Genomic DNA, 13,050 nt, shown 5'->3' with positions numbered 1-13,050 from the left:
AGGCCAGCAAGGAGAGGTGGTGGAGTTGCTCTTTGTGTGAAGGAGCAACTGGAATGTAGAGATTAAGGGGCAGGCCAACATGGCTGACACTTTTGTGGGTGTTTGCTACAGGCCACCTGATCAGGAAGAGGAAGTCGATGAGGCCTTGTACAGACAGCTGGAGGGAGCCTCATGATCACAGGCCCTGGTTCTCACGGGGGACTTCAGCCACCCTGACATCTGCTGGAAAGACAACACAGCGAGGCACACACAGCCTAGGAGGTTCCTGCAGAGCGTTGATGATAACTTATGGATGCAGGTGCTGGAGGAGCCAACAAGGCAAGGTGTGCTCCTGGACCTTCATAAACAAAGGAGGACTGTTTGGGGATGTGAAGACTGGGGGCAGACTTGGCTGCAGTGGCTGTGAGATAGTGGGAGTTCAGGATCCTGCATGGAGGAAGCAGGGTGACAGGTAGGATTGCAACCCTGGACTTCAAGAGATCTCACTTTGGCCTCTTCAAGGACTTACTTGGAGGAATCCCATGGGTTAGGGCTCTAGAAGCTAGGGGGAGTCCAAGAGAGCTGGCTAATATTACAGCACCTCTTCCTCCGTGCTCAAGGTCGGTGCATCCCCATGAGCAGGAAATGGAGTAAAAGTGGCAGGAGGCCTGCGCGGATGAGCAAGGAGCTTCTGGTAAACCTCAGACAGAAGGAGGACATTTACAGGATGTGGAAAAAGGGACAGCCCTTTGGTTGGGAGGAATATAGCGATGTGGTCAGAGTGTGCAGGAAGGTGACAAGGAAGGCAAAGGTCTATTTGGAATTAAATCTCGTGAGGGAGGTCAAGGATAACAAGAAGGGCTTCTTCAAGTACATCTGCAGGAAAAGGATGACTAGGGAACATGTGGGCCTGCTGCTGAACGAGGTGGGTGCCCAGATGATGAAGGATACAGATAAGGTGGGGGTGGTGAATGCCACCTTTGCTTCAATTTTTACTGCCAAGGCCAGCCCTCGGGTTTCCCAGACCCTGGAGGCAAGAGAGGAAGTCTGGGGAAAGGAAGACTTTCCCTTGGTTGAGGAGGATCATGTTAGAGATCCCTGAAGCAAATTTGCCACCCACAAATTTGTGGGCCCCAATGGAATCCACCCCCGTGTGCTGAGGGAGCTGGAAGATGTTATTGCCAAGCCACTCTTCATCTTTGAAAGGTTGTGGAGAACAGGAGAGGAGCCTGAGGACTGGAGGAAAGCCGGTGTCACTCCAGTGTTCAAAAAGGGCGGGAAGGAGGCCCCAGGAAACTACAGGCCAGTCAGCCTCACCTCCGTCCCTAGGAAGGTGATGGAACAACTCATCCTGAAGGTCATCTCGAAGCATGTGGAGGAAAAGGTCATCAGGAGCAGTCAACATGGATTCCCAAGGGGAAATCATCCCATACCAATCTAATAGCCTTCTATGATGGAACAACTGGCTGGGTAGATGAGGGGAGAGCAGTGGATGTTGTCTAACTTGACCTCAGCAAGGCTTTTGGCACTGTCTGCCATAACATCCTCATAGGTAAGCTCAGGAAGTGTGGGTTAGAGGAGCGGACAGTGAGGTGGATTGAGAACGGGCTGACTGGCAGAGCTCAGAGGTTGTGATCAGCGGTGCAGAGTCTGGCTGGAGACCTGTAGCTACCGGTGTGCCCCTGGGGTCAGTGCTGGGTCCAGTCTTGTTCAACTTGGTCATCAATGACCTGGATGAGGGGACTGAGTGCACCCTCAGCAGGTTTGCTGACGATACAAAACTGGGAGCAGTGGCTGACACACCAGAGGGCTGCACTGCCACTCAGTGTGACCTGGACAGGCCAGATAGCTGGGTGGAGGGGAACCTCATGAAGTTCAATAAGGGGAAATGTAGGGTCCTGCACCTGGGGAGGAACAACCTCCTGCACCAGTACAGGCTGGGGGTTGACCTGCTGGAGGGCAGCTCTGCAGAGAAGGACCTGGGAGTTCTGGTGAACAGCAAGTTACCCATGAGCCAGCAGTGTGCCCTGGTGGCCAAGAAGGTTAATGGTACCATCCTGGTGTGCATTGGGAAGAGTGTGGCCAGCAGGCCGAGGGAGGTTGTCCTCCCCTTCTACTATGCCCTGGTGAGGCTGCACCTGGAGTGCTGGGTCCAGTTCTGGGCTCCCCAGTTCAAGAGAGATGGGGATGGCTACTGGAGAGGGCTCAGCAGAGGGCTATGAAGATGATCAGGGGACTGGAGCATCTCCCTTATGAGGACAGGCTGAGAGGGCTGGGCCTGTGTAGCCTGGAGAAGAGAAGACTGAGGGGGGATCTCCTCAGTGCGTATAAATATCTTTAGGGCAAGTGCCAAGAGGATGGGGCCAGGCTCTTTTCAGTGGTGCCCAGCGTCAGGACAAGGGGCGACGGGCGCCAACTGAAACACAGGAAATTCCATCCGAGTGTGAGGGAAAACACCTTCACTTGGAGGCTGTCGGAGCCCTGGCACAGGCTGCCCAGAGAGGCTGTGCAGCCTCCTTCCCTGGAGATACTCAAACCCCACCTGGACGCGACCCTGTGCAACCCGCTCGAGGCAAACCGGCTTTAGCAGGGGGTTGCACGACATGGCCTGCACAGGTCCCTTCCAGCCCTGACCATTATGTGATTCTGTGATTCAGTAAAGAAGTTATTTGTAGAGTGATGCTCAGGAAACAGCATTCATACTGTCTGATGGACAGCCAGGCAAAGATTCCCCCAAAACTGGCAAAAGGAGTAGCTGTACTGGTGTAGCACTCAGAGATGATTAGTTTTATTGAGAAGCCAGGGAACATTAGACTGGACAGAACATCATACTCTCGGCTCTACTGTCCCTGGGGCCTGAGCTTGTAGGCCTGTGCAGCAGTGTGGTGTTGTGTAGGCATATCAGCTCACTCCATGGATTTCTGTCCACTGAGCAGAGTTGCAGGGTGTGAACATAACTTTAATCACATGATAATTTAAAACTTACAGGTTTGGAATGAGCTTTTTTTAAAAAATAAAAAAGGTAAGGCAGCTTCAATGAAACTGGAGGGAATCTCGGATTTTGTTTTGAAAGCCAGAGGGGAAACTGGCAATGATGATGCATGTAACTAATGCTGAGATTTTTGTTCTGAAAGTCAAGAAGCTCTCCTTTCTTTGTTCTAGTGGCAGTGCTGTGGGGCTTTTGGAGCTGATGACTGGAACCTTAATATTTACTTCAATTGCACAGATTCCAATGCAAGTCGGGAGCGCTGTGGAGTGCCATTCTCTTGCTGCACTAAAGACCCTGCTGTAAGTGACAACCGAGAGGGTGGGATGGGTCTGCTGTTCCAATTTTAAATCACTCTGAGATTTTTTTCTTTTCTGCAAGTCATGAATGATCATTACGTTCCCACCAACCTGTATTTTTTTGTACTTGCAGCTCACTTTAACTACTAAGTTCTCTGCAGTCAGCAAAAAATCTGAGCTAACTTAAATCTTGTATGCCGTTTGTTGCTTTTCATTAGAATTAGAGAACCATGGACTTAGCTGAACGTACATATTAATGTTAGCAAGTATAGAAAGCAGAAGCCCTTAATGAGTTGAAGGATGTAAGCTTTCAATTGATTATCATCAGGGTATTTCATTCACTGCTTTAAAGAACAGCAACTCTAAGATTAGACACTCTAGAGCAGGTATTACTCATTACTTAATTCAGTGTCCTGAGGCTGCAGCCAGTTTGACCCAGTCTGTGCTAGGTATGGTAATGAATGACAGTCTGTGCCCTGAAGAACTGACATATGTTTGCATTAGAATCTTGAGCCAGGTATGGACATCTTTACATGCTTTCTTTTCCTCCCCTTTAAAATTTCTGCTTGTTCTACAGTCGCCCAAGATCAGACTTGCAAGGTCAGAAATTGTTTGAGGGAACAGCATTTTGGTAAATTTTTTATGTCTTCTGAAATAGTTGTAGTTCCTGGATCATCAAGCAGAAGATGCTGGAGCCATGCATTACTAGCACAGACATGGTAAAGAATGAAGGGTGAAGTGTAGGGAAGCAGTTCACTCACAGTGAAAGACTTGGAATAGGGATGGGTGTGTGCATGGAAACTGTTACGTGGCTAACACTGTACACATTTAAGTTACATGAAAGTCAAAAGTAGCCTGTGAATGCTTCTATTAGTTCAGCTGTGGCTTTTTTCTGCATCTGGAGTGACTTACAGTTCCTTGAATGTATGAGCCTGTAGCACTGACTAAAGTTAACTAAGTTGCCAACAGGCACCTCAGGTGCTTCCTGCCTTGCTAATGCAATGCAGTTGCTACTCCCAGTGTTCAGTCACTGCACTGCCACTTGCACAAGCTGCATTCTGGTTCCTCTGCAATGAATGTGTATTCACAGTAGTTTGAATTTCTCACAAACATCACTGAAAAAATTTTAATGAAATATTAAAACAAAATATAGGTTAGGCTCAAGCATTACATTATGCTTAGGATTCCCCCTACTGTTTGCTTATCTGTCCACCCACCCACACAGAGAGGTCATCACAACCCAGTTTTAAAAATGTAGTTGTTATAAAACCAAACTAGTGACAGCAGTACAAGGTAATCCTATAAATACATAATCCATGCTAAAGTTATCTCTCTCTCTTTGTGTGTATATGGTTATGTAGTTTCTTAGGGGGTGATGCAGCAACCAGAAATGTAAAGATAAGTCTCATTCTTACTAATTTTAGGTAAGCAACATGCTTAATTGCCTTTAAAATAAAGATTAAAAATAGTATTTCTAAAAATATTAGAAGTCATGGATATAATTGTAACCAAGCTGTGACTGATTCAGTTGCAGTGATAAACAAGTTTATTCTGTGGGAAAGCAAATTTATTCCTTTTGGAATTAGGATGCAGTGTTAGACTGCATTTTTTGCAATTAGGATGCAAAAAGTTATGTGTCTGCTTTATTGAACAGGGCTTCTTGTTTAGCTTGAATCAGGAAGTGGTAAGTTTAAGATAGGCCAAAATAGGTCTCCTTTAAAATGGATTTGGACTTCTGTGGTTCACCTTGCTGTAGTTTAGCAGGTTGAAGTGTTCCAAGTTCCTGTACAGGCAAGGCCTACAAAAGTTGATTTATTTCCATTTCATTCTTCACAGTTTCTTTAGGTTAACAAATTCCAAGGCTAAAGGCAGAAGACACTGATTAGGCATTCAGTACAAAGAAGAAAGCTAAAAATACCTCTGTTGGAATCTTACCTGCTTTTACAACCTTGGAAGTGTGTAGCACTTATATTTTAGATCCTGTAACAGAAATATTAATCTCATTAAATAATACAAATTGCTCAGAACTTAAAGGTCCATTGAGGGAATCCAACTTGGGCAACTGATAGGATGCAGCCTGTTGATGTACTTCCTGCAAAGTGAGGAAACACTTAGAGGAGCTTTAACTGCTGATAGGAGATACCTTTTTCCATATGGCTGCTTTTAAAAATTTATTTCTCTGCTGGCTGCCTTTCTCACTTCCCATAACTTGATTAAATTGTGGTATTCAGTACACCTAGCTAAAATTGGCTGGTTTTCTCACTTCCTTGAGTAGTTCCTCCTTCTGCTCAATGTTATATGAGCCAGTAACTTAGTATTTTGCTGCCAGTGTGGCTGACACCAAAAGTAGTTGCTTCATTTTATTGTCCTGCAATAACTCTGTATACAGAGTAAATGTAGCTTCAGCTTCCAGTGGGAGCACTTGTTCGCTGGGAAGAGTCTGCCATAGACCGTTTTATTAGCTGTGCTTTGGGAGTACTAAAACAGAGGCAGTAGGAGGAAGAAAAACCATGTCCTTTCCCATTGGTATCAAGCTCCTGTAAGAAAGAATAGGCAGTAACTACTTGTTACCCCATTACTTTTTTTCCTCCCTAGTTCTTGGGAAGGGACTAGGTACTGTTTGTATTTCTACAGACATCCTCAGTAAGAACTTGCTGCTTCGGCAACAGAACTGCCCCTTCTCACTTCTTCATGCTGCACAGACTGACCCTGAAAAGAGTAGTGTTGGCATATTTTTCTGTATGGGCAAAACTTTTTTAGCAGAAGGTTCTTTTAGTTAAAATAGGTGTTCCTTAATCCCCTTACTTTGATTTCTGAATGCTTGAGAAGGGCAACGAAGCTGGTGAAGGGTCTGGAGCACAAGTCTTACGAGGAGCAGCTGAGGGAACTGGGGTGGTTTAGTCTGTAGGGAGGAGGCTCAGGGGGGACCTTATTGCTCTTTACAGCTGCCTGAAAGGAGGGTGTAGCAAGGTGGGGGTAGGTCTCTTCTCCCAAATAAGAAGCAACAGAACAAGAGGAAACAGCCTCAGGTTGTGCCAGAGGAGGTTTAGATTGGATATTAGGAAAAACTTCACGCATTGGGTGGTCAAGCATTGGAACAGGCTGCCCAGGGAGATGGTGAAATCACTGTCCTTGGAAGTCTTTAAAAACACTTAGATGTGCTGAGGGACATGCTTTAGTAATGGACTTGGCAGTCCTTGGTTAATGATCGGACTTGATCTGAAAGGTCTTTTCCAACCTAAATGATTCTATGATTCATCTGAAACATGGACTTCACCCAGGTGGAGGGCCAGTTTCCTCAGCTTACTGACCTGAGAGCAGGAAATATTTTTTGATGTGCTTTAGTTTGATGCAGGTAACTCATAGCACTGAATGGAAGAGGAAGGGGTTTTTAAAAAGCAATATGGTAATCAAAGTTAGGGTGATTGTCTTACTACTTTCCAGACTAACTCTGTGGAGCTGAGAGAGGGTGTTTGGGAGACATTGCACTGATTGCCTCTCTTCTGTCTCTCTCCTAGGAAGATGTTATTAATACTCAGTGTGGCTACGATGCAAGGCAAAAACCAGTAAGCGTGTGTTTTTTGTTTTTTTTAATGTGGTATATTAAGGATCTGAATCCTTCTTGCAAGAGCAGGTTCTTCTGCTGATGGGGTAGTTGAATATAATTGTCTGTTTTCTTCCCTCTTCTCCTTGGCAGGAAGTTGATCAGCAGATTGTTATCTACACTAAAGGCTGCGTCCCTCAGTTTGAGAAATGGTTGCAGGACAATCTTACCATAGTTGCCGGTATATTCATTGGGATAGCATTACTGCAGGTAAACATCACGTTCACTGCAATGAGTTATACAGAAGAATCCATAAATACAAGGGCGGGAACTGTATATGAGAAATTGAAATACACTGTCAGCTGCACTTAGAAGTATAACACCCATAGGTTTTAGTGATGGGAGCTAAATGCATGAGGCTTTCTCTGTGTTGAGTATTTAATTTCTATTTGGAGGGATGCATTTTTTCTTTTCAACTATCTGCAGGTCAGAATTAACACTCTGTTAAACAGATTAGGTAGAGATTTTTAAGCCTGTACAGACCTACTGTTTCTGATGGCACTTAAATGGACAGCAAAAAGCTTTTACAGTTGCTTTTGTGAAGAAAGTCTAGAACTGCTCGATTTCCCAGAATCCAGTGCACTATAAAAATACTGGGGTTACATAAGATTTTCGATATTCTTCCTTCTTCCAACACTTACTGTTAATTTGATTTCTAACTTTCTGATGCTTGTTTTCATATCAAAGTTCTATATAACCTAAGGAGTTTGCCTGTGTGGAAAGAGTTGTCTGATGCTCCAAATGAATAAACTGTTGTCTCTTCCAGATATTTGGGATATGCTTAGCCCAGAATTTGGTTAGTGACATTGAGGCTGTCAGAGCCAGCTGGTAAAACTGCTGAAGTAACCACAGCAAGACACTGGACAACCGAAACCCTCTGAAACCTCCAGTGTGTCACTCCGACACCAAGCTGTATGGACATGGGTGACAGGGAAGCCTTCTCTCCCAAGTAGTCTCAAGTCTAAGTTCCTGACATTGCAGTGAACTGGTGTTTCTTTGGGGTGGGGGAGAGAAGAGTGGGCTATTTAAAATCTGCTGCTCACTGACATTTTTTTTCTTTAAAACCACAAGTTTGAAAGCTGTTGAGCTGTGAATCTCTACTGTATTCTTGATCCTGAGTTACAAGTGGACACTTTTTTTAAATTGGTGTATTCAGTGGGACAGAGTTGCATCATTGTAGTCTGTGGATATGCTGTTTATTCTTCGTGTCATGAGCTCTGTGATAGCTGCCAAATATTCCTGAGATGGTCTCTCTCCTCACCACTCCCTAAAGGAACAATCTTCTTGTTTTCACAGCTAAACATAGCTACAGACCTAAACCCATCAAGCAGGAAGCAACTTTCTATGCATCTATTGTACAGTAAAAGAAATTGTTTTTAAAACAAGGGAAAATATTTTTTACGCAAGCTTCCAACTGTCTCCCTGTGGTACTTTGAGGTTGGAATCAGCAAGCTCAACAGGGAAAACTGCCTAATTTTATCAACATCTTTCTTCATTCTCCACCCTTGTATGAAGGGAAAGGAGTTTTGTATTTGACAAACAAGGGTTATTGAGCGTTTGGTTGCTGCCATACCTTAGAACATCAGTCTCTTAAGGCAAGGATGGGATATAACTGTATAAATGTATGAAAGCAGTGTGGATGTTGGGTCCAAGTGAATAATATTATTCAAAGAATGAAATATATATTAACTTAAAAATCAAAACATATATATGTGATACGGCTAAATCGTTTTTCTCTGGAATTTGGTGTAACCTAATGTATTTAGGGATCTCACTAATATTAGTGCTTTGATATTCTTGTGCAAAACTTCTTTTAAGATAATTCCTTGGTCTGTTCCTAGCTGAGGCTTTGGTCGGTCTTTTTTTTTTTTTTTCTTCTTTTTACTTGCATGAACTGTGGAGTTAAGAATCTGTGACACTCCAGTGCTTCAAATCTGTGCATATGTTTTAATACAGTCTAATCCAAACTTATTTATTGGTAAATGCATGTGATTATGGAAAGATCATATCCCATTCCCTTGGAAGTTGGAGAGAACAGCTTTTGCCGGATTAAATGCTTACCTCCAGTGAACAAATCCTTGCTATGGAGATATGTCTCTCTTTGTTGCTCTAAATGCAACAAAAAGCTTTCTTGAAGCAATGGAATACAAGTTTTAAAATAGAAGCGCTTATTAGAATCAGCCAAGACAGACTCTTTTGAATTGTACAAAAGAGTAGAATTTGGAATAAAGCACAAATAGTGGAAGAAGAATTAGATCAGACTCCATCCAACTTAGAGTTTTTGATTCATTCTTCTTCACTAATAATAGTGAACTTACAAACCTGACCGTGGCTTGGGTAATTTTATTGCACTTTGTGTAAATTTAGCTTGTTCTATGACCCTTCTCAGTATCTGCAGTACCAGTCCTGAAAGCTGTGAGGTCTTGGCTCCTGCTTTGGTCAGACAGTGGCAAAGGGTGCGTAGCACCTCTTTGTAGCAGCATAGCATCTTTCTGAGATGAATTTCCTAAAATGAAGTATGTGGAGTAGGAGAGATGAATGCATTGCTTTCAAAGCTTCCCTGCTCCAGGGGATTGGTAGAAGGCTGGTCTGATGACTTACTAAGGTCCTTCTAGTCCTATGACTCTTAAACATGTGGAGTATATGTACCCTTGCACATTTTGCCTTTCTGTGCTTTAGTTGGCTATGGGTTTTTTTTTCCCCTCATCTGAAGGCTGGCGGTAGGCACACACTGGTGCTCTGCAGTTGCCTCAGTCCTGTTGTCCTCCTGTCTTTGAGCATTGCCTCATGCTCTTCTGGTTAACTCCCACTGACTGGCTCTGAATCAGGCAGCCTCCATATCCTTTGGTATCTGCTGTTAAAGGCCAGCCACAACTCAGAGTAATTTATTTTTTTTAAAGCCTTTGAAAGCAATTATAATTCACTGTCCTTAATAAAGTTGGTTCCACCTCACCACAGTGTTATGTTTTTCTTAGCCACTCCTTAACTTGAGGAGCTACTGGTGTTTGTTTCCCCCCAAAAGGACACACTGTTTTGCCTGATAGCAACAGGACAGACAGATCATCAGGACCAGTGTTGCTGCACTGAGACAAAATGGTGTGGGGAGAAATCAGGAAACCATGGTTGAGCAAGTAAACACTTCACCCCAGGGCCTTGATTGTGACCCAGTGCTTTGGTTTGGAGAAAAAGAAAGAAAAGGCTACATTACAGAAGCATTCCATGTTGCCACTGATCTTGAATACTGCTGTTGCTGCTGTGGGCTTCTGAAGACAACTTCATTCTTCTACTTCAATTTCTGCAGTTGTACTGTATTTGCCTTCTGTCTTGTCATGCTGTGGTCTGAGTTCCAGTCTGCTGGATGTGGTGTTGACAGTGTCAGAGTGATAGGAAGGTAAATGCTCTGAGGTGAGCAATTCTTGTTCTCACTAGCACATGTACACACAAATGTGCAACACTTCTGCTGAGTCCCAGAATGACTGACTGTTCTTACAAAAACCACTAAATAACTTATTTTTCTAGAGCTTGTCTTTATTATTGCAGATGCGGATGCTCCCTGCTTCCCTGCTCCCAAGAGATGCTCTTATTTTGCTCATTTTTGCAGTTGTTTGATGGATGCATACTGAATGTTTAGGATAGTTGTCTATATTGCACATTTAAATCCCATATATTTTGTCTACAGATTGGGTAAGGTGTCCTAGAAATACCCCATCAGCAGCTACTCAGCAGCTTAGGTATCCAGTTTGGAAAGCTTGTGGGAGGCCTTGGAAATCAATCTATTATTGTCCGAGCCTGCCAAAGGCAAGCAAGCTTTCTTCCAGAAAACTTTGTGAAAACTTCAGGTGAGCCGCAACTAAAGCACAACCGCCGGCTACATGGGCTCATTTTCTAAAGCAATAAGATGTGGTAGGTGGTCTGACTTCTTGGCAGTTTCTAGCTAGCCTAGGTGTGAGTTCAGAGGTCGCTCATAATTATCTTTAATGTGCAGTAGGTGTTCAGAAATTTGTTGTCAGGCTTATGGCCCTTATGGGATGGTGGCATTGCTAACGATAACTTTGGTAACTTCAGCAGTCGCCTGGGGTTTAGAGCAGTTTCCAGATTCCCCACTGAGCCCTTGCCAAAGGCCAGCGCAGTCCTTGCTCCTCTGCTTTCTAAACACTCTCTATATTCATAGGCCTTTCTGCTGTCTGATATCCTTCCTTTTTTTTTTTTTTTTAATAGCCTAATAGACAAACGTTTGCTTTGTCTCTGTGTGATTACTTCAGCAGCAGTAGGATCTCTTTGCTTCAAAATCCGTAATTTTGATTGTGCCCCTTAGAGTCTGGAGCTGTGGAGATGCTTGCTCAAGTGTGTACCGTGTCTGTCCTGAAAGCCGCCTTCTCTCCCCTTTGAGACGCTAATTGTAGCTCTAGTGTGTAAATAGTGTTTGCAATGTAAATAGCAGCATGCAGATTAAATGATTCTTGCACATGACTGCTGTTCACCTTGGAAGTGTCTGTTACCGCCCTGCAAGGCACCCCAGTGGGAGTGGTGCTGGCCAGCCGCGGCCCGGGGGGAGGCCTGAGTGGCCATTCGGGCCCTGGCCAGGAGTAGGGCATCCCTTGCCTTCCCCCCTTGCCACTGGGCTTTAGAACAGTGCCAGCCAGTCAGACGGAGGGTCGGTGTCAGCACCCCTGGCAGTTACGAGAGGTTGCCGTCACTTGTGGCGGGACTAAATATGGTGCTATGAGAACAGTCCTGGACGTTAATCTGTTTTTACTACTTTAGAGATGCCCTTGGTAAAATTGATTCTGATTAACAACGTTGGTTACAAGAGAAACTCTCGTGAATTTTTCATTCTGTTTGCCTTGCTGTGTGTGACTTTTGGATGCATTGGAATGGCAGTTCTGCAAATCCCTGGCAGGGAGATCAGTTCTCAATAGGTGTCAGGCACCGCTGAAGGTTCCAGTTCCTCCCTCCCATTTTTGTTTTCTCTTTGGATTTTTTTCAGATATCTGCAACTGGTCATGAAACTGTCTAAAGCAAACAGACTAAACCTGCCCTGTTGGATCTATTTGCTACCAAAATGTACCACATGGTGGGGGGGACATGACACACCCCACAAAAAAAAGATCTGTCTCACTTAACATGCAGCATAGAAATAAGTGTGGTGACTACTAGTGTGCACCAGGCAGCGCTGCTAGCTGTCTTTTGTGTTTTGGCAATATATGTGCTAATAAAAAGCTCCATCCATATGTGTGTTCATGTTCATGCTGTGTACATAGTAGAGATGGACCTGATACTACCTTGAGCTCTAGGGAGATTGGGATTTGGGTTTTTTGACTCAGACCTGTCTCGGACATGTATATTCCAGATCAGTTCCAACTGAATCTCTCTGGTTCATCCTGAGGTGTACAGCAAGATGTCAATATTTACCCTTTGTGTATCATTCCTTTTTTATACGAATGTATTCTCTGGTGTTCCTTTTTTTTTTTATCAGATGTAAAATTGATTGTAAAAGCCAACTACACTTACTGATGGAAAGTATTGCTATAACAGAACTGCATGCCCAATAGAGTTTGACTTGAGCTTTAGCTTTCTGGTTTTGGACTGGTTACCTTCAGTCTAGGAGAAAAGCATAGATCAGGTGCATAATGTATTACTTGTCATCTTTAGCATTAGACTGTGGTATTGTATCACATGCTGATCTCAATGGATGTAACTGGAGTCTACTTAGGAAGTTAATGCAACTTCCTGGTAGTTCTTTTTAAGCTATTGAAAGTGGTCTTGATCATGCTACTTGTGTTCTTGGGTTTTGTTTTTTTAATAGAGGCATTTTTTAGGAATGTTTTAATACACTTATGGACAATACAATAGTTTTAATAGTTGTGCAGTATTCTGTATTTACTTGAAGTAAATCATTTTATATGCAATTTGTTAGATAATTACAATTTTATAAATAAAATTGTGTGAAATATTATGTTGTGAATGTGTACTCTTGATGTAGTATGTAAAATTAACAGGACAAAGGTACATTCATGCAAAATTCCCTAGGAGAATACCCTATGCCTGCCCTCCCAGAAACTAATAGAGGAAATAAATTCCCAAGTCTCTTATATACAGTGTAGAATATTGTGTTCTAATTAAGTTGCAAAACACATTATCACACTGCCAGTGGCTGCCCTTAAATGAATAAGCTAATATGT

At 43.5% G+C, this 13,050-nt stretch overlaps 1 protein-coding gene across 2 annotated transcripts in view; it reads left to right on the top strand.

Moving 5' to 3' along the window:
* TSPAN5 (tetraspanin 5) overlaps nucleotides 1-12,822 on the top strand; it is an 89,033-nt gene extending 76,211 nt beyond the window's left edge. The window contains exons 3-7 of one of the 2 annotated variants that reach the window (XM_037379910.1): nucleotides 112-323; nucleotides 3,142-3,267; nucleotides 6,783-6,830; nucleotides 6,962-7,078; nucleotides 7,635-12,822. In XM_037379910.1, coding sequence (XP_037235807.1) covers nucleotides 112-323; nucleotides 3,142-3,267; nucleotides 6,783-6,830; nucleotides 6,962-7,078; nucleotides 7,635-7,700 — 569 coding nt within the window. In that variant the 3' untranslated portion in view covers nucleotides 7,701-12,822. The remainder of the gene's footprint in view (nucleotides 1-111; nucleotides 324-3,141; nucleotides 3,268-6,782; nucleotides 6,831-6,961; nucleotides 7,079-7,634) is intronic. The other variant, XM_037379898.1, reaches the window with a different exon arrangement.
* The last annotated feature ends 228 nt before the right edge of the window (nucleotides 12,823-13,050 follow it).

This window comes from Falco rusticolus, chromosome 1, assembly GCF_015220075.1.
Source record: "Falco rusticolus isolate bFalRus1 chromosome 1, bFalRus1.pri, whole genome shotgun sequence".
NCBI lineage: Eukaryota > Metazoa > Chordata > Aves > Falconiformes > Falconidae > Falco > Falco rusticolus.
The sequence above is the reverse complement of the archived record's forward strand: the minus strand, read 5'-3'. Positions and strand labels throughout refer to the sequence as shown.